The 24335-nt window shown below is 62.1% G+C and overlaps 2 protein-coding genes across 11 annotated transcripts; one reads left to right on the plus strand and one right to left on the minus strand.

Moving 5' to 3' along the window:
* Positions 1-28: 28 nt before the first annotated feature.
* MFAP4 (microfibril associated protein 4) lies at positions 29-2619 on the minus strand. Of its 2 annotated transcripts, none has more exons than XM_073798194.1 (6): positions 2519-2619; positions 2212-2290; positions 1845-1999; positions 1329-1425; positions 1069-1251; positions 29-901 (listed from the first exon to the last, which is right to left on the minus strand). In XM_073798194.1, exons 1-6 carry the CDS (start codon positions 2522-2524, stop codon positions 693-695), a joined length of 729 nt encoding a protein of 242 aa, XP_073654295.1. In that variant the 5' UTR covers positions 2525-2619; the 3' UTR covers positions 29-692. The 2 variants fall into 2 exon arrangements, with proteins under 2 accessions (XP_073654295.1, XP_033702464.1); XM_033846573.2 differs by having other exon boundaries at positions 29-923; positions 2519-2608.
* Positions 1994-23843, plus strand: RNF112 (ring finger protein 112). 9 transcript variants are annotated; one of them, XM_073798191.1, is made up of 14 exons: positions 1994-6509; positions 18317-18546; positions 18696-18736; positions 19241-19523; positions 19645-19851; positions 19963-20091; positions 20247-20351; positions 20775-20825; positions 21092-21301; positions 21392-21509; positions 21828-21994; positions 22070-22318; positions 22447-22641; positions 23152-23843. In XM_073798191.1, the coding sequence occupies exons 1-14, from the start codon at positions 6503-6505 to the stop codon at positions 23221-23223; spliced, it is 2064 nt and encodes a 687-aa protein (XP_073654292.1). In that variant the 5' UTR covers positions 1994-6502; the 3' UTR covers positions 23224-23843. The 9 variants fall into 9 exon arrangements, with proteins under 9 accessions (XP_073654292.1, XP_033703545.2, XP_073654289.1 ...); XM_033847654.2 differs by having other exon boundaries at positions 21092-21148; positions 21227-21301; positions 22447-23843; XM_073798188.1 differs by having other exon boundaries at positions 21092-21148; positions 21227-21301; positions 21834-21994; positions 22447-23843.
* The last annotated feature ends 492 nt before the right edge of the window (positions 23844-24335 follow it).

Below are 24335 nucleotides of genomic sequence, written 5' to 3' on the forward strand. Positions count from 1 at the left end.
AGACCTCCACTCCCCACTTGCTCCCAGCCCCACAGAGGTTGCCCTCTGCCACCTCGCATGGTCAGACTCCCCCCCGGGGCGGGTGGGGGGACCTCACAATCTGTGCCTACCTCGGCTGTGGCTGTTCTAGTGTGGCTTGCGGTAGCTGGGGTGAGATACGGTTTGGGTGTCGAGCTTTGGGTGCCTGGGACGGGCAGGCGGGGGAAGCTGAGCGTGAGAGTGAGACGGGGCTGGGGGCCCGTGGTGCTCGCCGCTGGGAGGGAGGTGAAGGATGGGAGGTTCTCTGCTGGCTGGCGGGACTGCTAGGGCGTGGCGGTGGCGGCCACAGGCAGGTGGCCTGGCGTGTGCCGGGAGTGGGTCGGACTGCGCCTCCGGTCTCCCGGGGCGGGGCCCTGGTGGAGGCCGCAGTCGGGACGCCGGCTAAGGTGGGACACCGGCCCGCAGCCTTCCGGACGGTGTCCGAGTCCAGGCCGGGTGGCGGTGCCTTCCGGAGGTCTGGGAGGCCGCCGACGTGTAGCCGGGTGGAGGGGAGCGGAGGCCCGGGCGAGAGCTGGGCGTCGTGGGTGTGAGGGGAGCGGTTGGGCTGGAGCCACAGGGCCCCCGGGAGACGCGGGCGCTGAGGGCAGCGGGGCGGGGCTGGGGCGGGGCGGCAGGGCGGGGGGCGGGGCCGGCGCCTCAGGCCCGGCGGATCTTCATCTCGGTGCGCTTGAGGGAGTAGTAGAAGCCCTTCCACTGGGCCCAGTTGATGCCGTTGGCGTAGGAGAGGTGAGAGCCGCCGAGGTAGAAGCCGTTGAGGTTGGCGAAGTGGCAGCTGCGGAACCAGAAGGCGCCCGACGAGAGGGCCGCGCAGTTCTGCACGAAGAGGTCCTGGTCCCGGTCGAAGGTGGAGAACTTCTGGCCGCTGTGGTAGGACAGGGAGTCGCCTGGCGGAGGGGAGGGGCAGCCTGGGGACGGGGCCTCTTCCGAGCCACACGCTGGGTAGCTGTGCGTCCGCAGCCCGCGGGGCCGCCTGGGCGCGGGGCAGCCCGGCCTCCCCCCAGCCCCTCCGCGGCTGGCGAGAGTGGGTACCTGCCCCGCCGTCCTCGAAGCCCGCCACGTGGAGGCTGTAGCCGTCCTCCTCGGCGCTGACTGCGTTGGGCGAGATGGAGAATTCGCCGTACTTGGCGAAGGCCGTGTTGTTCTCGAAGTCCTCCAGGTCCACCCGCAGCTCATACTTCTGCTTCAGTGTCAGGAGGTGCAGGTTCTGCAGCCCTGGGAGGGGGCGGGGGGCGTGCCGGTCAGCGGGGACCTGGCTCTGGGGGCCCCCAGCCTGCCGGGCCCCGCCTTACCCAGCCAGTACTCCCCATCGGCGCGGCCAAAGCCCAGCTTGTAGTCGTTCCAGCCCCGGAAGAAGCTCACTGAGCCGTTGAATCTCTTCTGGAAAACCTGGAGCAGAGAGGATGGGCCTGGACGCTCGAGGGGCCGGGGGGCTGGGGCCTCACCCGGGCGAGGACCACGCTGGGGGCCGAGGTGAGGCGCGTGCCGGCACCAGGCCCCTCGGGGAGCGGCTGCCGAGAGCAGGAAGCGGTGAAGGGGGCGTTCTAGAATTGAGGCGCCTGGGGTTGAGTCCGGCGCCGGCTGTGTGCCCTTGGGCAAGTTACTGCACCTCTCTGGGTTTTGGTTCCTCATTTGTAACCTTGCTCCCGGGATTATTGTGAGGATTACAGGCACTAACCTACCTTAAGCATCTAGGAGTCTGTGGTGGCAGAGGCGCACAAACTGTGCTGTATCGTCCCTGCTTTAGAGACGAAGTCGCAGGCTCACAGCCGTGCGGCTTGGCCTCCGTGCCCACCCCCTCCACTCACCGTCCACTTTCCACCCTCGGTGGTCATGTCACAGAAGACGGGCACAGGCACGCTGGGGCCCGAGGGGTAGATGAGGTACACGCCATCCGCCTGGTAGCCCTGGGCGTAGATGTCGTCGCAGTCCAGGGGCTGCTGTAGGCATGACCTCTCCAGAGCTGGGGGCGGGGTGAGGAGAAGGGGCCTGAGGCACACCAGCCACCTCCGCCCCCCCGGCCCCCCCTTCACCTCCCTCCCCGAGCTGGGGGCGCGTACTGTCTGGCCCACTTGCTCCCTCTTACAGGCTCAGCCCTGGGGCCCGACTCCCAGCTGCGATGCTCAGGACAGCCCCCTCGCCCAGCCTGTGGGCTGGGCGAGTGTGGCAGCTTACCATCTCCCCGGATCCCCAAGAGTTGGGGGACGCAGGGGCCAGTGCAGAGAAGCAGCAGCAGCGGCAGAGCCAGAAGGGCCTGACGACAGGAGAACAGGGTCACCCGCCCAGCCCCAGAGCCCCCGCCCCCTCTGCATTTGCCCCTCAGACGAACCAGCCCTGCCAGGAGCCCCTGGTCTGCGCTTCTGCCTCCACACCTCCCCTGGACTGAGCCCCGTCCCTTCACAGCCCCCTGCCTGGCAAGGGTCCTCTCTGCAGGGTGGGTTCAGTCCCCTGTGGCCCTGAGGCCCCCGCCCCAGCCCGGTACCTTCATGCTGCCAGCTGGGCTCCAAGCGGCTGGGTGTCTGCTGCCCCAGACTGCGCCCCAGACTGAGCCGGCCCAGAGTTATGTGCTGGGCCCCCGGCCAGCCGCTCCAGCCCCGCCCCTGTGGCTGCAGAGCCCCCTCTCCCCCTCCCCCGGCACGGAACCGGCATCCACTTACACTGTCAGTGGCGCCGGGAAGTGGGCCCCAGCCAAGGGACCACCTGGGCCTCATTAGCCCTGCGGGGCAAAGTGGGCGGAAGTCCACGCCCCAGGGCTCAGACCGGCCCGGACACCCCCTGACTGGCACCCCCAGCCCCTGCCCCGCCTCCTGACGGCCCCCCTGCCCACGTCTGTTTGTTTTCTCCCTTTTCTTCCCTGGCCTGGGTTTCATTAGCCGTCGTCGCTGGGGAAAGGCTGAGGTTGGGGGGGTATGTCTGGGTTCTGGGGAGCGGAAGGTGGGGTGGGGGGCAGCTCCAGAGCTCCTGATGTGGGACCGGGGGCTGGGGCTGGGGGGCAGGGGCAGCAGCCAGGCGTATCCTGGCAGGCCCCGGACATTGCTGAGCCGTGAGCACAGCCTGTAGGCATCCAAGTGCTCTCGGCCAGCTTGAGCCGGGGCCCCTTCCAGCCCCTTCCAGCACCCCTCAGGCCCCCTCCTTCCCCCTCCCCCAGAGGCCTCCTGTGCTTTTCTTCCCCTAGCTGCAGCCCCTTCTTCCAAATGCCTTCACTCGGCTCCCGTCCCACCTCAGACTCCCCTCGGCCCCTCTCGGCCAGTTTCCTCAGCCCTGAAAGGCCGCCTCCTCCTGTCCGGGCCCCTCAGCCTCCAGCCACCCTTTCCCTGCCCCAGACCGGCAGAGTCCGGCAGAGTCCTCGGCACAGGCTGCCAGGATGGTCTCCCCTGGGGGCCGCCCTGCCACCCCCTGCTTCGAGCCTCCCTGTGGCCTCAGGGCTGAGCCTACACTTCTCACCTTGGATTTGAGAGGAATGCGAAGTGTGGCTGAGGCCTGCCTCGAGGGCCTTACAACCTGACCGCTTGTGACTCACAAAGTACAGCTCAGCCTCACCAGGCTTGTCGCATGGAGGCCCCGCCTGAGCCGGCTCTGTTTCCCCGCGGCCGCCCATCTCCTTACTTCGCCTTGAGCGCTGGAGGGCAGGGGCTGCGTCTCGACCCCGCGTGGAGCCTGCGTCCACTCAGGTCAGGTGTCCTCGGAGCACCTGCCGTGTACTGGCTGCCCACGGAGCCACAAACACAGGCACCAGGCAGTTCATTGCACACGTCACGCGTGTCGGGGACGAGCATTTGTAGAGTGGGTGAGATGTGCAGAGGCTCAGAGTAAGAGAGCAGCTCTGGCCCCGGGCCCCCTCCTCACTCCTGAGTCTGTGGCCCCTTGGGTGCGCCCAGCTGGCCCCGGTTCTGTAAGTGCTGGTGAGAGTTGTCCTGGGGGACCTGGAGCCAGCTGCCTGCATTCAGATCCACGTTGTGCCACCTGTTAGCTGGGTGACCTTGGACAAGTCACCTAGCCTCTCTGTGCCTCGGTCTGCTCGTCTGTAGAGCAAGTGTGGTCATGGTCTGTCCTTCAGAGGCCTGTGTGAGGATTGGGTAACAGATACAAGGCGCCTAGCACAGGGCCCACAATTGTTAACTATTCAGTAAATATGTGCTGTCGTCATCATAAATGTAGTAGTTGTTCTTCCGTGAACGGATTGCCTTAAATGTGATTTTTATCCTTGTCTGTGGAGGAGATGGTAGCCTTCCTCTCGATAGCCATTCTTCCCTTAGTCCTGAGTAGTGAGGTCCTGATTCTTAGCTGGCCTGATTGTCCAGCTTCCCTTGGTGAAGCCACATGTCTGAATTTTGGCCAAGAAAATGCAAACAGATGTGGTGCAAAGGCAGCAGCTATTCCCTCTTCTTCCGGTCCTCTGTCCTGTTCCTGGGCATGATGGCTGGCGCTCTGGCTGCCACCTTGGACAGTGAGGAGGAGGCCCCTTCAGGGGGTGGTGGGAGGTGATCAGGGGGGATCGTGGAGCAGGTCCAAAGCCAGCTCTGGACTGCCCTTCTCCAGCCCTCTTTTACATGGCAGAGAAAGAAACTTCTATCTAGTTTAAGCCTCTTTGGTTGTTTCCTGTTACACACAGCTGAATCTAATTCCAAAACATCTCTCTTTTCAGCAAATGCCAGCTAATTTTAGCACAGGCTACAGAAAGGAAAATAATGAAAAATCAGTCATCAAAACAAATAATAAAACATGTCTTAAGTCAAGTATCAAAGACTTCTGCTGAGTACAACTAATAAACATAGGAACCCCTCCCCCGCCAAAACCAAAAGAACACAAACCAAAAACAAAAAAGGCAAGAGAAAGAATTAAGCAATGATGTCGTATCAGCCATAGTTTGCCTATTAGTTTTTTCTTAAAAACTTAATATATGTGGGTGTGCAAAGCAGGCACTGTGCTTGCTGGGTGTGGTTGAGGCTTGGTTTAACTCTTCAGGGAAAGAAATTTGGCCACAGGTACCGTGAGTCAGTCCTCCCTCTGAAGACAGTGTCTGAGGGAAACCCTTGGACGCACTGAAAGGGACCCGTATCAGTGGGCACGTTTATTGGCTGCCCAGCATGGAAATTTCTTCCCGTGTCTGGGGGTCCCCCTGCCTGGAATGAGGGTGCAGTTGGTTGGTTTAGCTAACGTAATGCACGGCCCTGGGCTCCACTTAGGGAGGGGCTAACTCGAGCAGGGGCAGGGGCATTCCGTTCTTGGGGTGCTGGTCACCTGGAGGAGTCTGGTCCCGGGTCCCAGGCTGGTTGGCGGTGGTGACCTTGCAGGCGAGGTGCTGAGTCACATTGGCTCCGCTTGGGCCGCAAGCCCTGAGCTTGGGTCTCGGCCCTCCTGGCGCCTGGTTCGCTCTGCCCATTGTTAGGGGTCTGAGGCAGACGCCCCTGCGGTAGGTGAGGGGCTTCTCTGACCGGCGTTGTCAGGGCAGGTGGCTGCCTGAGTGGGGGTGGGTGGCAGTGAGGGGCTCCGAGGCTGCAGAGTGGTGGGCATGGAGGGGACGTTCTGTCAGGACCCTGCTGCCCGCTGGGCAGGCCTTTCTGCTGCAGAGCTGGTTCAAGGAGGTGAGGGCTCCCATCCCATGGGCCTTGCATGGGTCTCTTGCCCACCTCCTTGGCGTTCGCCTCTCCACTCCACCTTTCTCTGTCCTGCTCTGTCCCCAGGGCATCACTGTTCCTGTGGCCCCAGCTTCCAGCAGGATTCGGCCAGTGGGAGGCACTGGCAGGACAAGTGGGGAGAGAGGTTCGGGTGTTCCCCCCAGGCCCTGTCCCGCCCAGGACCGCAGTCTGCTCATGGCTGTGCTCCCTCCGCACCCCCAGGGACGGCTCCCCCCATAACCCCTTCACTGGCCCTGACAACCCATCTCCTCCCCTTATCCCTGCAGCCCAGGAGGGCCCCGGGTGCCTTGACGCCCCCCATGCTGGTTTCCTTAAGGCCCACATCCAGGTGACCATCCCTTCATGGAATGCTCTATAAAACAGCTGAGTCTGCCTTAGTTTCCAGCCAGGACTCTGATTGACAAAGGTCTTTGGTTTTGTCCTGAAAGCCCAGCAGCCTGTGGAGTGTCTCAGACCACAGCTAAGGACGAGACCCCCACGTCTCCTGCAGCAGAGGGTACGTCCTCCAACCCAGGCGGAATGAGCAGCTCCGAGGGAGACTGGGCTGCCTGTCGGAAGGAAGGAGGGGTCTGGCCGAGCTGCCGGCCCTGGGCCCCTCCCCAGAGGCCGCGGGAAGGGGCAGGGCCCTGGTGGTTTACCGCAGGACGAGGGTGTGGTGTCCCTTGGGGTGTGAGGTCAGACTGCGTCAGGCCTGCCCTGGGGTCGGCTTCAGCAGGTGGCTTTCGGGGGACACAGGCCAGCCCATAACCCCCGTGCAGGCAGCGGTGAACAGACACACAACCTCAGCCGTCCTGGTGCCAGAGGGGAGAACTTGAGAAGGTGCCGTGATGACAGGTGTGTGGTGGGCAGGGGGGCGGAGAGGGGGCCACGCGGGAGAGGTGTCACCAGCATGGGTCCCGACTGATGGGGGCCGTCCGGGGTGTGGGCTCCTTCCCTCCCGTGTTTTCCTTCTTGAAAGGGAGGAAATTAGGAGGGATTTGGTGTCATCCCTCCCCCACCTTGTTCTGGTTTGGGGCAAGTTCAGTGGCGGAGCTCAGAATGTGGCCGAGAGAAGACGCATGGGGGACGGGGGGGGGGGGTGGATTGGTGCTGGGCTCAGACCTTCGAGGTGGACCCGGAGGCCTTTGGGGTTGGGGTGTCTGGGGCTCATGTAACTTAGGAGCGTGGCTTCATTTCGATGTGTGAATTGTGTGGATGCTGTGTGCTGGGAAGGAAACACAGATGGAGGTTTGGGGATGTGGTTTTAATGTAATCAATGAATGGGTGCACATCTTCGGGGTAAAAGGGTGCTTGAAGGCCCTTTTTGGAGAGCAGCAGCGTCCACCCTGGTGTCGGAGGAGTCCGGTGGCTCCTCCTGTTTCGCCGTGTGGCCACTTGGTGGCCCTTCCACACGGGGAGGCTTGTGTCCTCCTCCTGGGTAAGTTTTTCTCTGTCACCTTTTCATTCCTGTTTCCTTCCCCTCCGTTTTCTCTGTTCTCTTCCCAATTACTTTATTAGTTGATACTGGGCCTCCCGAATGGATCCTTACTTGTTCTTATCTTTTCTCTGGCATTTTCCATCTCCGTTTTTAATTCTAAAAATGATTTATGGGGGTGGTACTGAACCAAACTCAGGTGTGCTCGCCCACGAGTGTTAAAGCCGACCTGCTGACACCAGGTTGCGGTGAAGGAAAGTGCAGCGTTAACTTCAGGGCCACAAGGAGAACCCGAACTCCCTCAGGGCTTTCAGGGGGGGTTTATAAAGACAGAGTGAAGGAGGGGGTCGAGGGGTGTGTGACCAGCTCTTGGACATTATTCTGATTGGTTGGTGGTGAGATAAAAGGGTGATGTTTCCGGAATCTCAGTCAACCTTCTGGTTCCAACCTGTCTGGGGTCTACGTGCTGGTGGTCAGCATGCAGCTAACTTCTTCCACCTGGTGGGGGGGTTTCGGTATCTGCAAAACAGCTCAAGGATACGGCTCAGGATGTTATCTACAGCCCTTGAGGAGGAACGAAAGGTCCTTGACTTGTTTGATGGCTAAACTATTATTATTTCGTCTTACTTGACTTTTTTCCTTTGTTTCTGCATTTTCTCATTTCTCTGATTAAATTTATTCTTTGGAATTCAGGGAAAGCCCAGGAGGCTAAAGTTTTTCTGCCAACAAGAGGCAGGCAGAGGTCATGGTCTTGGACGGCCTTTCCTGGGAAGGCCCCATAGGGTCCTTGCTGCTCGGTTGCAGGAGTATAACTTACAGGTCGTAAAATCCATGCGCTGTAACCACACAGTTCAACAGTTGCTCCTTTAAAAATACCAGACTTTGTTTTTTAGAGTACTTTTAGGGTCACAGCAAAACCAAGAGGAAGGCACAGGGGTTTCCCGTGTACCCCCCGCCCCGACGCGCACACGGCCCCCCAGCAACGATCCCACCAGACGGGACCTGCACCCACACCTCGTCATCCTCACCCAGAGTCCATAGTTAACGTGAGGGTTCACTCCTGGTGCTGTACACTCTGTGGGCTTAGATGAACGTATAATGACACGTATCCACCATCGAAGCATCGTCTAGAATAGTTTTCCTGCCCTAGAGTTCCTCCACGCTCCACTGATTCGTCCCCCGCCCCCACCTTGAGGTGCCGTTGCTGGGGCGGGAGCAGCTGTCTGCCCAGGTGCCGGCCCCTGCTGGAGAGAGGAAGCCTGGGTTCTGGGGCCCAGCACCCCGGAGAGGGTGCCGCTGGGGGGCGATGGCGAGGGGAGAGGCAGGGCAGGTGCAGGGGGTCTGCACACAGCACGGGGAGGCCGGCAGGCTGGAACAAGGGTGGTGTTGCTTTCTGGAAGCACCCTGCACTTCACACTCCTTCCTGGAGATGATTTAGTAAAAACCACAGAGTGGAGGAGCGTGGGGTTGGAATCCCGGACTCTCGTCCCATGTGTCATTCCTCCCGATGGGAAGGACCGACGGGCACAGAATTCTGTCTAGCAAGGGTCCTCGTCACCACTGTCGGTTCTGACCAAGCACAGACACACACACGCACGTCCTCACGCATGTGCACCCCTGCATCCCTCAGTGTTTATGGGGCGCCTGCTCCACGCCAGTCACCACGTGGAACAGTGTGCCCCTTCCCGGCGCTCACGATGTGGGAAGTTTAGGGGGAGGGAAATGGACACCCGCACTCTCAGCATCCGTCTCCAGGGCCTGGCGCGCTTCTGCCCTGGGGTGACCGGGATGCACGCAGGAGTAGACCCGGTGGACCACCTGCCCACGTCAGGGAGGGGACGCACAAGATGACAAGCAGGACGCAGGGGTCGGCTGGCAGCCTGCTGGGTGGGGACGAACGTAATGAGGGAAAACAAGACACACTTGAGCTGGTGATTGAAGGTGATTGAAGTTAGGGAAGTTGGGACCGGGAAGGCTCGGTGAGAGGCCAGGAGGAACTAAGGCTGGGTCAGCAGCTTTGTGCTGTAAACGACCAGACACGAAACATTTCAGGCTTTGGGAACCATGTGGGCTCAGACGGGAATCTTCACCTCTGCCCCCGAGGCTGTTTATAGACACGAGATGGGTGGGCCCTGATAGAGACTCACTGACAGATGCTGGGGAGAGGGGCCAATTGGAGCGCCGACCCCTGGAATGAAGACCCGCGGGGTGGGGGCGGGGGGCAGAGGGAGGGAACTGTGAGGATATTCGAGTGAAGAGCAGTCTGAGTTAAAGAGGCAGCACGTGCAAAGGCCCTGGGGTGGGAGTGTGCAGCTGCATTTGAGGGACGGGCGCCAGCTGGCTGGCCGGGCAGAGAGGACAAGTGGGGACGCAGGAGAGGGTCAGAGGAGTGTTGATGCAGGACAGACTTTGGCTTGTGTAATAGTAAACATTGGGAAGGGAGGGCCGTGGAGAATTCCAAGGCCCAGTTCCTAATTGTCTTTCTGTGGTTACACCAAGTCTGCTTCTTGCCTGAGGCAGAAATAAGAGCCCGTTCTTCTCTTTTCCTACAAAGAGAGCTGGTCTTGAGTCAAGAGACAGACTCACTGGGGTAAAAAAATCCCCAGCTGGTTGTCATGCCCCTGCCTGATGCAGACCCGGTGAGAGCGCAGGGCAGGTGCCCTGCCCAGCACCCAGCAGAGCGGGGCCAGGAGGGGTGGGGAAGGGCCCCCGGTCTCCCTGGTCCAGCGGTGGCCTTGCCAGTGGGTGTCCCGTGACCTCCCAGGTCTGCCCTGGCTGCACCAGGGTGATCTTGGCTCTAATGGGGAGCGGGCATGCCCTTGGGGGCTGGGACCCCCACATGGCCTCTAATCCTTACAAACTGAAGGGTGGGCACGTCCTGGCGTTTCTGACGAAGCTGAAGCCGAGTCCAAGGCGTATCAGCCTGCTGTCACAGTTTTCCTTTTCATTGAGGTTAGTGACCACGTGGGCAGGGGTGCAGCTCCACCAAGCCTTACCTGGGTGAACTGCTGTGTCACCGCCCCTAGGTCGGGAGGCAGAAGGTTTCCAGCCCCCAGAAGGTCCCGTGTGTGCGTCCCCCTCCCCAGCCCGAGGGAGACACTCTTCTGACTGCTCTCATCTTGCAGTGGTTTTGCTTGTTCCCAAACCTCCTATGAATGGCATCATTCAGCACATATTCTTCGGGCGTCTGGTTTTTCGCTCAACACAATAGCGTGTTGTTGTTTTCTAGTTCTATGTCGTGGTTCTCAAGAGTGTCATCAGGGGTCCCTGAGGGTCTCCCAGGCCCCTTCAGGGTGTCTGAGAGATCGGAAGGAGTTTTGCAGTAAAAATGCTAGTGTGTTGTCTGCACTCTCTGCCCTGGTTTTCCGGGGAGTGGGGTAGAGTTTGCAGAGCCTGCGACATGAGGCTTCTCGAGACTGAACGAAGAACAAGACGCGAGAGCCCGGCTGCTCCCATGCAGCCAGGGCGCAGAGACTCACGGTCAGGCGAGCTGGCACCGTCCTTCTCACTGTTTTTCTGTGTCGGGAAATATGGTTATTTTTATGGAAATATGTTATTTATGTAAGCACATGATGATTTATTATTGTTATTTTAAGCGAATTGATGAATACACGTTTTTGTGTTTTTTTAAAAATTTTTGTCTTGTAGTAGGGATACTATTTTATTTTATTTATTTATTTATTTATTTTATTTGGTTGTGTCGAATCTTAGTTGCGGCAGGCGGGCTCCTTAGTTGTGGCATGCGTGTGGGATCTAGTTCTCGGACCAGAGATTGAACCCGGGCCCCTTGTGTTGGGAGTGCGGAGTCTTAACCACTACGCCACCAGGGAAGTCCCAAACACACTTTTTTTTTTTTTGCGGTACACGGGCCTCTCACTGCCGTGGCCTCCCCGCCGCGGAGCACAGGCTCCAGACGCACAGGCCCAGCGGCCATGGCCCACGGGCCCAGCCGCTCCACGGCACGCGGGACCCTCCTGGACCGGGGCACGAACCCGCGTCCCCTGCATCGGCAGGCGGACTCCCAAGCACTGCGCCACCAGGAAAGCCCCCAGATACACATTTTTGGATGTCAGTTTTCCTTTCTCACTTGGTCAGAGTCGGTGGATGTGACCGCAGAGGTGAAGCTCCATGTGCTCCTTGGAGACCATGGGGACCCTCACGTCTGAGCTGTGCTCCCTGGGGCCTCACTGCATGCAGGCCTCCCCTCACCCCCCCGCCTTTGCTTACCACTGTCCCGTGGTGGGCATTTGCGTCATTTCCAGCCTGGCTCATTGTGGACGCTCATGGACAAAGCCCCACTCCCCCTAGCTTTGTGCTTCTGCCCGGGGGCTGGGCTGGTGGCCCTCTGGGCTTGTTGACCGCACTGAGTCAGGGCACCTCAGCAGACAGGGGCTCTTTCGCGGGATCGTCCTGGGGTCCCACCAACACATGCAGCGGCAGCCTTCCGTGCAGGCCCAGCGTGTGGCCCCTGAGGGGCTGTGTGCTGGGCAAGCAAGGGGACCGCTGCCCCGGGAGGGCCACGCAGGGGGCCGGGAGTCTCAGCAGAGTCCTGAGGATGAGAAGGAGTGGCTGGACGGCGGAGGGAGCGTGGTCAGCTGAGGGGCCTCTCTGGGCCGCTCGCGGTGGTTGAGATTCGGGCAAGGTGGCTCTGAGCTTGGGAGGAGTGAGCGAGGGGCTGGAGGAGGGGAGGGCTGTGGGGGGGGGGACTCGAGGTGGTGAGCAGGCCACGTGGGGAGGGAGCATTAGACTACCCTACCGGCCACAGAAAGGCGGTGTCCAATTTTAAGCAGGAAGGGACGCCCTTCCTTTAGATTGTTATTTACTTTTGTTTTTAACTTAGACTTTTAATCCTGAGATAATGATAGATTTGCATACAGTTGTACAAACTGATACAGAGAGAGCCCAGGTATCTTGTACCCAGTTTCCTCCAATGGGAACATCTTGTAAAACTGTCCTTCAGTATCACAACCCGGATAACGACATGGATTCAGTCAGATGCAGGACGTTTCCAGGACAGCAGGGTCCGTCCTGCGGCCCCATGATGCGCACACTCACTTCCCTGCACCCCGACCCGCTCCTTAGCCCTCCCAGCAACCACCAGTTGGTCTCCATTTCTGTAATTTGTCACTTCAAGAATGTCATATGAATGGAATCATACAACATCTAACCTGTCGGGCTTGGCTTTTTTCATCCAACATAATTCTCTGGAGATGCGTCCAGGTCACTGTCTGTGTCACTAGTTCCTTCCCCTTTATTGCCGAGCTGTGCTCTCCATTTGGACCTGCTGCTTTGTTTAATCATTTACCTGTTGAAGGATAGCTGGGTGGTTTCCAGTGTTTTGCCGTAAGCTTTGTTTATAAAGCTGTTGTAAACATTCACGTACACGTTTTTGTGTGAACATTCTGTGGGAGCATTTCTCTGGGGAAAAGGCCCAGGAGTGCAATGGCTGGGTCGTAAGGTGGTTCTGACCACTCTGCCGGAGTGTTCTTCAGAGTGGCTACACCGTTTTATGTTCCCCCCAGCTAAAGCCCACGTGCAGCAACGAAGACCCAACGCAGCCAAAAATAAATAAATAGATAGATTAAAAAAACCCCAAAACCGGCCTGGCTGGGGGTGGAGGGTAGGTGTGTGAGAGGTGGCGGAGGGAGGGGTGGCTGAGGCTCTCAGGCCCTGGTCTGTCCCTGGTGGCCACTGTGGATGGGCAGGGCTGGCCCGAGCCCCGTGGGCAGCTCCCAAGCCTGCTCAGGCCTCTCAGCTGCCCACCTCCGCGCCTCTGGCAGCAGGAGGGCCACCGGGACCGAGCAGTCTGGACCGGCTGCTCCGATCTGGGTGGGGACTCCTGCTCTTTCTGCTGCCAGACTCAGTGTCGGAAAGCAGAAGCAAACTCCAGCCTTTGGACACCCTCCTTCCTGACCTCAGGGTCAGCTGGTCATTTCCTGTTAACCTAATCTCACTCCACACTCCTTTTGTCAGCAGACAGGCTACGTGGTGGCTAGCTGAGCTCCTGGCTGCAGCTTCTGCCCAGGGAGGGGTTGAGAGAGGAAGGGGGAACGTTGTGTGTGTGAGAGAGAAAGAGTCAGGGAGGGAGGCCAGCGGAAGGCGGGCGTGGCTATGAGCACCTGGGTAGCCTCAGTTTCCTCATCTGTAAAGTGGAGCAACGTCTCCACCTTTAGAGGAAATCGGGGAGAACTGGAGAGCCTGTTGTTTAAAGGACTCAGCGTATTTTAGGAGCCCAGTGAATATGTGCGACCATTCTTAGCAGCAGTAAACTGCTGAAACAGTACTTTATCTGTGGGGCCTCGTCCTCATGACCTAAGTACCCCGGAAGGTTCTGCCTCTGTAGGAATTTCACAGGCCCCAGGAGGGAGGCCTGAGAGCCCAGGCAGGGGGCAGGCGCCTGGGGAGACGCGGGCACAGTGAGGTGAGCCCAGGCTCGCCGCCATGGCTCATCAGCAGCTGACGTGTATTAAGCAGCAGCTGCATGCCGGGCTCTCCGCAATAACCCCGCACAGCAGTGATTATCTTTAGTTTTACTGCTGGGACACTGAGCTTGAGTGAGGGGAGTGACCGGGCCCGGTGAGCTGGGCAGGGTTGGTGTTTGAGCCAAGGCCTGGGTGCTGTCCAGGGCCCTCCAGCTGGTCCGGCCCATCTGGGGGGTGGCCTTCGTCTAGGCCACCTGGCCAGTAGAGGTCTGGATATAGAGGCCTGGACAGCAGGGGCCCCTGGCCCCATTCAGTCTGGCTGGCTGTCCAGCTGCAAGGCGCTGCCTCTTACCTTGGAGGGGTCTGGGGGCCTGGGTCCAGCTGGGCGGAGTCTGGTGGGGAGTCTGCTCCTCAGGGCCCAGGCGACCTTGTCCCTCAGCGTCCTGGCCCACTGCCTGGATGTTCCAGACCTGGTGGGCGGCTGGGAGTCTGAATGGGGTGGCGCGGGGGGAGGGGCCGGGAGCCAGGTCTGGGCTCGGGTTTGGGGGGAGATGGTGTGTGAGGGCTGGTTGGCCGCCAGCCGCCAAGGACCGCCCACCCACTGGTGCGAACCTCAGAAAGGCGCTGGGGGGGCTTCCAGCTTCACTGCTGTCGCTTGCTGTCACCACATCAATGAGTGCCCCCGTCTTGTGTGTGCTGCCCCTGCAGCCCACCTTCCTGTCCCCCGTGTTGGAACTGTGGCTTCTCTACTCCTTTCCTGACATTCAGCACATGTCACTGGGCCGCCCCAGGCCGTGGAAGCTTCTGTGTGACTCTGACTGCTGTCTGTTACAGCGAAACTTAGCGATGCTCTGGACGGCTGTCCCTCGGGGATGGGTTTCAGGCCCAGTTAGATGCCACCCAGAGCAGCCAGGTCTCCTGCAGTGTGTCTGTGTGGGCAAAGCAATGGTTCCAGAACACACCTCCTGCTTAGAATCGTTTACGGGTCCCATTGTCATGCGAGGAAAGTCTGAAATCTGCCCCATGTCCCTCCGATGTCTGTGCTCTGCGGACCGCCACCTCGGTCCCCGGACCCTGCCCTACTCCCCAGCACTGACCCCAGCCTGGCCTCTGCACAGGCTGCTCCCCATGCCTGGAACACCCATCCTCACCCAGCACCTTTCACGAAGGGGGGTTAACTCCCACCCATCCTGCAAGACTGAGCCTCAGCGGCCCCAAGTCTGAGTGAAGCCCAGACTTGGGGCCTCACCCAGTTGGACGGTCGCCCCGCGCCCAAGCCTGTTTCCCAGTTCGAGACGCCGGGCTGTCTCTGTGCTGTGGGAATCAGTGAAGGCAGCTCTTGGCAAGACATCGTGACCCTAAATTGCTAAGCAGGTGTCCGATGGTGGTTCTATCCTGAAAATTATTTCAGGAAGCCGGGGATGAGCTGGTGCGGGGGGTTCCGAACGGGAGGCTAGGGACTCGGGACTTTCCTGCTGCGATGGGAAGTCCCTGGCAGCTGGCAGGAGAGGGAGCGGAGCCAGGGTCAGGGTCAGGGTCCTGGGCAGCCACAGTGGGCCTGGCCTCGCCAGCGCCTGGACTGTGTCCTGCCCAGCATAGGGTTCAGGGCTGGCCTGGGCGCCCCTCTGCTGACTGCCCCCCACCAGCTCCGAACACAGAGGTGGAAACTACACACCACGTGTAACGATGGCCAGCGGTGATGGTGGGGGGGCGTGGAGGGGGCCTTTCAATACCAGAGGCTGTCTCAGGGCAGGGCGGGGGCCACCTTGATGGGAGGGGACTGGTGGCCCTGGGAGGGACCATCCAGGAAGTAGAAACCTTGTTTTCTCTCCACACCATGCTTGGCTTCACCTTGGTCTTTATTCGAAGCTAGAAGGTGGCAGCCGAACAGGGCACCTCCCTCCAGCTCTGTCATCCCACGGCTCCAGGACCCTGTCCTCCTCCCCCGACAGTGGCCCGACCGGGTCTCCGGTGCTCACACGAGGCGGCCTGGCACGGACGCGCCTGGGTGAGGCCTGGGTGAGGGCAGGGGCGGAGAGTCCTGGGCGTGAAGGCAGCCAAGTCCGGGGCTCAGCACACCTGACAGCACCCAGAGGCCTGTGGCTCCACAGGGCGGGGCCCGCGTGCCCCGCCCCCAAGCCTCCCCTCCTTCCCCTCTCCGTCTCCGTCTCCGTGCCGTTGCCCTCCCACCCGCCGCACCTTTGCCTGCCACTGCTGTTCATCCTTCAGGCCCGACCTCCCCACGTGTCCAGACCCCAGTGCCCTGCCTTCGCTCCGTGCTCACAGCCGCCTCTCCCCACAGCCCTCGGCAGAGAGCGTGTCCCTCAGGACTCGTCTAGGGACCCTTCTTCCTCCCCTGCTCGACTGGAGGCACCCCAAGTGTCCACCAGCCTGTACTCAGGGCCTGCGTCCTGCCGGGTGTGATGTGCTCAGTAAATACCTGTCCTCTGGACGGAGAAGTGTAAGGACGGATGACTGGATGGGCAGACACGCTGGAGGCTGATGGATGAGAAGATGGACGGATACAGGGGTGGCTGGGTGGCTAGGTGGGCGGACTGACGGCCTGGGTCGGGATTCCAGCACCGTCACTCACAGCTGTGTGACCTTGGAGAGAGACTTAACCTCTCTGGCCTCAGTTTTGTCATCTGTGAAATGAGGGTGAAACAGTACCTCCTCATAGGTTGTGAGGTTGAGGGTGAGCTCGTGTGCCTGTGGGTACGAGCGTGTGTGTGTCCCTGTGGGACTGTGAGCTCGAGTGTAAGTGTGCACGGGCGTGAAGGCCTTGGTGCACACGTGAATGTGTTTGCGTGAGCATTCATGAGTGAGCATATGCGTGTGTGCGGAGGTTCGTGTGCAGTTGTGAGTCTAAGTGTGGCGTGTTCACGTGTGTGCATGATTGTTTGGGGTCCACAGGCGAGGGAGGGCAGTGAAGGCACGTGTGCACAGTGCGGGTGAGGAGGAGTGTGCCGACCGTGTGCGTGTGTGTGAATTGATGTGAAGGGCACATGTGTGTGTGTGTGCACATGTGTGTGTGTGCACGTATATGTGTGCGTGCGTGTGCACCGGGGTTGGTGAAGCAGCTCCTGCCTGCATCCGGGGAACCAGAGTCACCCCAAACAGGGTCCCCGTCTGGAGACTGGATTTTTGGCCCCACCCCAGCCCCCTCCTCCCAGCCCAGAAGCTGAAACAGAGGTCAGGAGGTCAGGGGCTGGAGCCAGGCCACCAGGGGCCTGTCCCACAGTGGGACACGTGCCCTGCAGCCCGGGTGCCCAGGGAGTGTTGCTGGGGGAAGGCTGGGTGCCCGTCTGCTTTACCACATCTCTGCCTGGCGATGAGAAAACGGAGGCTCCCAGAGGTCAGTCCCTTCCCGGGTCTCACGCTGGGACAGGGCAGGGGTTGGAGTGCACGTGAGTCAGGCGCCCAGGCTCTCTCCCCGCATCTGTCTGCCAGGGATGTGAGGCCGCGTGACCGAGAAAACCTACTTGGCCTCGAAGGAGAGCAGTGGACACGGCCCTGAACCCCGCCCCCCGCCCCCGCCCAGTGAGGCTTTGCTCTCAACCCCTTGAGGGCTCGAGTCTCTGCTTTGATTAAGAGGCCCTCCGTCCCCGGAAGCAAGACCCAGCCCGGGCTGCAGGGGCATCCCTGCCTGCTGACGGTGGTCTCACCTGACCGCCTGCAGGGTAGGAGTCCCATCCCACCCCCCTGCATCCTGGTTTAAGAATAACTCTTAGCCCCGGGCAAGTGGCTTTCCGTATGTAATCGTGACACCCCAGAGCTCAGAGAAGTGAAAGGCAGCACCTGGGGCCCGGCTCGCAGGGGTCAGCTGGGAGTTGAGCCGGATCAGCCCGGCTCCAGAGCCCATCACGGGTCAGGTCCACAAGCCACAGGCCACCTGAGGGCAAGATCACGTCCAGGCGGGAGGGGCGGCCCCTGAGCTGGGCCTGCGAGGGTCTCAGGAGGGATGGGGGCCCCACCGCAGGCACAGGGAACGCTGGGCAAAGGTGTGGAGGCGGGGGAGGGAGGGCTGCCGAGGAAGGCTCAGGCAGACCAGGAACTTTGGCTTTCGATCCGATGGGACTAGGGAGCCGTGGCAGGTGTTTGCGCAGCGAGGGGTCGGCTGTGCTCAGGGCTCTGGGCTGGCCGCGAACTGGGGGGTGGATGGGAGGAGCCCAGGTGAGAGGCAGTTAGAAGGGCCAGGGGTAACTGTCACAAGCTTGAATGAGGGTGAAAGTCACTGGAGGAGGAAGACACCAGGGGACACGCAGCCGACGTCAGAACAGCCCAGGGCGCTGAGGAGAGCCGCAGCTGGGACAGCCTGGAGGGAGGGGCGCGCAGGCAGCGGGGTGGCATCACGCACAGGCCGTGGGGTGGCATCACGGGCCCCGCACCTGGCAGGCGCCCAGTACAGAGACCATCCATGGGAGGAAGGAGGCCATCGTGGCTCTAGGTCAGCATAGGTCATGCTTTCTCCCCGTTCCCCCAGCTCTGCCTTCTACACCCCCTGCCCGGTGGCCCCGGAAGAACCCCGCTGGGCCAGCAGGGGCAGTGCCAGCCTAGTCCCGTGTCTACCGCGCACCCATATGGCTTCCTCTCCATCCACCCTCCCCCTCCCTGTCCTTATCTTTCCCTCCCGTCTCCATGGCGACTCACCACCCCGGCTTGCCTGCATCCCAGCCTCTGCCAGGGATTCTGGGCCCGGCTCTGTCCCTCCCTCCGGAGCCCTGGTTCCTGCAGTCCTGTCTCCTCCCCCTGGGGTGAGTCCAGAGGCAGCCTCCTCTTTCCCGACTGTCACATCCATTTTCCAGCCCTGCCGACTTGTGTCCTCTGGGGAGACCCCCCCAGCCTCCACTGGCCACAGCTCCGCCAGCCCTTCCGGGAGGGAAGCCAGCCTCAGCGCCGCCAAAGGTCTCCTGGGTGTCCTGCCTGCTCCCGGACCCTCTCCCGGACCCTCTCCTGGACCCTCTCCCCACGCCAGCCTCCCATGCCGAGGTCTGCCTTGTCAGTCATTTCCTTTTGTCACCGGCTTGGCAAACAGGCGAGTCTTTGGTCCTGAGACCTGGGGGTGGGGACTGGGTCTGCAGAGGGAGGATGGGGGCACCTGGAATCCAGGATGAAGATAGAAGTCTGGATTCCCTTCTAAATAACATTTTTGGGATTGTTTTTCTCCCCAATTTTCTCTCCAAGGAGAGAAAACAGAGCTTCATGGGCAACAGCAGCAACAGTTGGTAAGTGGCAGGGCCTGGCGGCAGGACTGGGGCCTGGATACCTGTCCCAGGGGAGGGAGCACGAGGCTGGGTCCGCCAGGCTGTGGAGGGAGGGATGGGAAAACCAGGTGGGTGCTGCAGCGAGGCAGATGCCAGCTCAGAGCTGGAATCTTCCAAGAGCCGCCTGCTGCCCCCCGGGAGGCCTCTCCTTATGGTCCCCGCTGCCCGAGGGAGGTAGTAGAAAGGATCCTCTTGGGGTATGTAGAGGTCATTGACCCCTGGAGGGACCCCCCCCCCTCCCCTCGCAGCAGGAGGCCATGGGGGAGGATTTCCGTGGGCGTCTGTGCCAGGCTCCGGGCAGGGTGCACCATCTTGTCTCTTCACCCCATCCTTCCCTCCTGGACCGTTAGAAATGGGGCAGACCTGGGCGGGAACTTGCCCAAGACAGCTCCCTCCAGGCTTCCCCATCTCAGGCTCCCTCTGACTGCTGCCCTGGGGTCCCCACGCCCTGCACACCACCCCCAGGTCCCACGCACCATTCCCCAAGTTGGACCTGGGGCTGGGGTCCCGACCTGTGGCGTCCCGGGAGCCGCCCGCCTGCTCCATCTGCCTGGAGAGGCCGCGCGAGCCCATCTCTCTGGACTGTGGCCACGACTTCTGCCCGCGGTGCTTCAGCACCCACCGTGTCCCCGGCTGCGGGCCGCCCTGCTGCCCCGAGTGCCGCAAGACCTGCAAGCAGAAGGGCCTCCGGGGCCTGGGGGAGAGGATGAGGCTCCTGCCACGGAGGCCGCTGCCCACCGCGCTGCAGGTGCGCAGGCCTCCTCCCGGCCGGGGGCTTTGACCTCACACTGGGATGTCACGGAGGGAGGTGGAGTTCGGGGGGACGCTCCCCAGCCTGGGAGCTCAGGGAGCCCTGTCTCCGGGCCCAGGAGACCTGCGCGGTGAGGGCCCAGCCGCTGCTGCTGGTGCGTGTCAACGCCTCCGGTGGCCTCATCCTGAGGATGGGGGCCGTCAACCGCTGCCTGAAGCACCCGCTGGCCAGGGACACCCCCGTCTGCCTCCTTGCCGTCCTGGGAGAGCGGCACTCAGGGAAGACCTTCCTCCTAAACCACCTGCTTCAGGGCCTGCCTGGCCTGGTGAGGGCAGGGCTGGGCCGGGGGCTGGGGGCAGGGGCAGGGACCCAGCCTGGCTTGGGGAGGGGAGGGGGCCAGATGGGCCAACGGATGCTCTGCTTCTCTGCCCCACAGGAGCCCGGCGAGGGCGGCTGGCCGAGGGAAGGGTGCTCCGGGCAGGGCTTCCGGTGGGGAGCCAACAGCCTCACCAGGGGCCTCTGGATGTGGAGTCATCCCTTCCTGTTGGGGAAGGAGGGGAGGAAGGTGAGCGGGGAGGGGCAGAGGAGTCCAGACCGGCTCATGGAGAGGGGAATCGGGCAGGAAATCTCTGGGGGCTGGGACGAGAAGATGGGGCGGGCAGAGGCACCTGGGGGGCGCGGCAGGCTGACCCCTCAGTGTGCACCCCTGCCTCCACACAGGTGGCCGTGTTCCTGGTGGACACGGGGGACGCCATGAGCCCTGAACTGAGCAGGGAAACGAGGACCCGGCTCTGCGCCCTCACCTCCATGCTGAGCTCCTACCAGGTGAGGCCCCCCAGCCCCTCTGCCTGCCCTGCTCCGCTCTCGCCACCCACACTAGGGCCATCCCAGCCGGGTCTGGCCCTCCAAGCCCCGGGGACCGGGACCTTTACCCCGGAGGCCCCTGTGTCTGGGATCCCCGCAGGTTCTTGGGGCGCCCCTGCGAGGGGGCGCCTCGAGTCAGTGTGAAGGTCCTAAAGGTGGGTCGGAGGCCCCTGGGGCAGCTGAAGGTCTGTGGACCGTCCCCCTGCCTGCCCTCCACCCCTCGGGCCGGGCCAGCCCTGCCCTGCAGGCTGCGGGGGTCCCCGGGGCTGGTCCCTCGCACCTCCTGAGCCCCACGTTCTGCCTGGGGGTCCTGCCTCACCGGGGTCTTCCCAGTGTCTCTTTGCCTTCACAGACCCCCTTCCACCTTGTTCTCCTTGGTTCCAGATCCTCACGGCCTTCCAGGAGCTGAAGGATACAGACCTGGAGTATCTGGAGGTGAGGACACAGCTGCTCTTGGGGCTGAACCCTGTCCCTGCCCTGCCCGTGAGGCCAGGGGTGCCTTTCAGCTCTGGCCCAGGATTTTGTGACCTGGAGCAGGATTGCGGGGTTGGGGGCACAGGGTAAACCAGGAGGTGCCTGGTTGGGGAGAGGTAGGAGGGTCCTGGGGCCAGGAGCCGGGAAGATGTCCTCCAGTGGCCCAGGGGGAGGGGAGGCACAGCCCTTGGAGTGGCCCAGCCATGACCCCTGTGCCCCATCCCCAGATGTTTGTCCACGTGGCCGAGGTGATGGGCAGGCATTATGGGATGGTGCCAATCCAGGTGAGATACCCGTTTCTGGACTTGTCACCCCAGACTCCGACACCCCGGCTGCTGCTATCAGCACCCCTTCTCTTCCAGCACCTGGACCTCTTAGTTCGTGACTCATCCCACCCCAGCAAGGCGGGGCAGGGGCATGTAGGCGACATCATCAAGGTGAGGGAGGGGATGGGGCGGAGGTGTAGACGGGGCAGAAGGTCAGTTAGCCGGGGAGCGCGCTCAGAGCGCATCCCCACTCCTCTCTAGAAGTCGTCTGGCAAATACCCCAAGGTTCAGGGGCTGCTTCAAGGAAGGCGAGCCCGCTGCTGCCTCCTGCCGGCTCCCAGGAGGCGGTGGGCGAGCAAAGGCCACGGAAGCCCGGGAGGTGAGTGTCCCAGGAGCAAAGCCTCCCCGGCCTGCCCTCCTTCTCCTCCCCCTCCCCTCCCCCCTCCTCCCCTCCCCCTCCCCCTCCCCTCCCCCTTCTCCTCCTCCTCCCCTCCCCTCCTCCTCCCCCTATTCCTCTCCTCCCCCTCCCCCTCCTCCTCCCCCTTCTCCTCCTCCTCCCCTCCCCTCCTCCTCCCCCTATTCCTCTCCTCCCCCTCCTCCTTCCCCTCCTCCTCCTCCTCCTCTCCCGACACCCCTTTCTCTTCCTGAAGCCGGTCCTGCTTACCAGGCACCTCTGCATGAGGACTCTCTTCCTCAGACACAGATGATGCTGCTGGCCACCTCCGCGCCTACGTGGCCGATGTGCTGAGCGCGGCCCCCCTGCATGCCAAGAGCCGCTGCCAGGGCTACTGGAGCGAGGGGCGCCCCGCGGCCCGGGGGGACAGACGCCTGCTCACGGGGCAGCAGCTGGCTCAGGAAATCAAGGTGTGAAAGCTCCCCAGAGCCCCAGGAGACCCGCTGGCCCCTGCCCCCCCTGACCCCCCGACGCTGTCTCCGCAGAACCTCTCGGGCTGGATGGGCAGGACGGGGCCTGGGTGCGCCTCTCCGGATGAGGTATGGGGCTACAGGGAGGACGCGGGTGGGAGGCGAGCCGGGCTCCCCGTGCTGGAGCGAGGGGCCCGGCAGCGCCCAGCGGGGGAAAGGAGGGAGGCAGTCGGGTTTTGCCGTGGACAGATGGCTGCCCAGCTGCACGACCTTCGGACGGTGGAGGCTGCCAAGAAGGAGTTTGAGGAGTACTTGCGGCAGCAGGTGAGCCTCGGGCCCCGGGAGGCCAGGCGTCCTGCGGGAGAGGGACCAGTCTTTGGGCGGGGGGGCCGGCGTCCGCTGGGAGGCACCGGGGCTCCAGGTCAGGGCCCCTTCTTTCTCGTCCATCACAGGACGTGGCCACCAAGCGCATATTCTCTGCGCTCCGGGTGCTGCCAGACACCATGCGGAACCTCCTGTCGACCCAGAAGGACGCGCTCCTGGCTCGGCACGGGGCGGCCTTGCTATGCACGGGGAGGGAGCAGACCTTAGAGGCCCTGGAGGCCGAGCTGCAGGCCGAGGCCAAGGCCTTCATGGACTCCTACACCGTGCGTTTCTGCGGCCACCTGGCCGCTGTGGGCGGCGCCGTGGGCGCGGGGCTCATGGGCCTGGCGGGGGGCGTGGTGGGTGCCGGCATGGCCGCCGCGGCGCTGGCCGCAGAAGCTGGGATGGTGGCCGCGGGAGCTGCAGTGGGGGCCACGGGGGCAGCCGTGGTCGGGGGAGGCGTGGGTGCCGGGTTGGCGGCCACGGTGGGCTGCATGGAGAGGGAGGAGGACGAGAGAGTGCAGGAGGGGGACCGGGCGCCCCTGCTGCAGGAGGAGTGACCGCCCGCCAGATGCTCCAGGGAAGGAGAGCTGCCGGGGGGAGGGGAGGGATGGGGGCCGCTGTTCCAAGGGCCCCTGTGTGCCACACCACCCTGGTTGAACGCCCCATCTGGGTGGTGACTGGTGACCGAGAATCGAGGAGACCTCAGGGCCGGCGGCAGAGTGTGAGCCTGGACAGAGTCTGGGGCTGTTTCCGTTGCAGACGACTGCTAACCTGCCTCTCTTCCCAGATAGACTGGACCCCAGGGTCTCCCGCCAAGATCGTGGCCCACCCTCCCCGCCCTGGCTTATTTCCCGAGATGGTAGGGGGGCTAAGCGGGCGCCATTCTGGAAGTCTCCCCTTCAGAGGCGGGAGCAGCCCCAGGATGGGTGACCTAGGTGTTCAAGATTGGGAGCCCTGATGAGAGGCTGGGGAAGGAGCAGGAGGGGCCCCCGGGCAAAGCCAAAGAGTCCGGGTGGTGCACGGTGGCCTGCCCCCCTGAGTGGAGACTCTTTCCAAAGCTACCCCAGCAGGACGGGGGCCACCCCCTTCTCCCGCAGCCCCGGGGAGCCCACATGTGCACCGGGAATGGGGTTCCCTTACGTGTCCCTCGTGGTCGTGCCCTTTGTCCAGCCTGGTCAGTGCCCATGTTCTTTGTGGAATGCCATCCCAGCAACGGGTCCAAAGCCAAAGAAAACACCTGTAGTTGCATTCTGAGCTCCATCGACAGCCCTCATAGCAGATTCTTTGAAAGTCCTGGGGGGACACATCCATGGAACATGCCCGCCCCCCTCAGCCTAGGGGAGACACCTCCGTCCATGTTAGCAGGAGACCTGGATGCAGCCCCCAGGAGGACAGCAAAGCCCCACAAGGAGGGCTTCTAGGCTATTCAACTGCAAAGGATTAATGGGCGCGTCATACGCAAAATAAAACGTGTGTGCTTGAGTGTCAGCTTCCCAGTAAATTATTGAAACATCTCCTGAATCAGCCTACGTGGGGCTTTGGGGACAGGGGCGGGGAGCCAAGGTGCTCCATGACGGGGGCCTGTGGATGGGAGGAGAGACCGAAATTCCAGAGATGTGGGATCCGAGGGCAGGAGGGCTCAGGCCAGAGGCTGAGGGCATGGCCATCTGCTCAGGCTTGCCCACTAGGAGTTGGGGTCCTGCTCCCCTGGTCTCTCCTGCCTCAGCTGACCCTGTGAGAGGTTGCCACCTGGCATCTGTCCCAGCAGAAGGAGAGGGTGGAGGTTGATGGGGAGTGGCTGGGGAGCTGAAAGCAGGAGGAGCCCGGATCACTCCCACGGGCTAGCAGCGGGCAAGCACCCCAGGTCGCCGTCTCAGCGTTACAGATGCAAACCCAGGGAGGGGAAGTCTCAGCTGATGTTCCCCAGCTGGCCGATGGCAGAAGGGGAGCCTCGAACTCCTGATCCCCCAGCTGG

The sequence above is a fragment of the Tursiops truncatus genome, chromosome 20 (assembly GCF_011762595.2).
Source record: "Tursiops truncatus isolate mTurTru1 chromosome 20, mTurTru1.mat.Y, whole genome shotgun sequence".
Taxonomy (NCBI): domain Eukaryota; kingdom Metazoa; phylum Chordata; class Mammalia; order Artiodactyla; family Delphinidae; genus Tursiops; species Tursiops truncatus.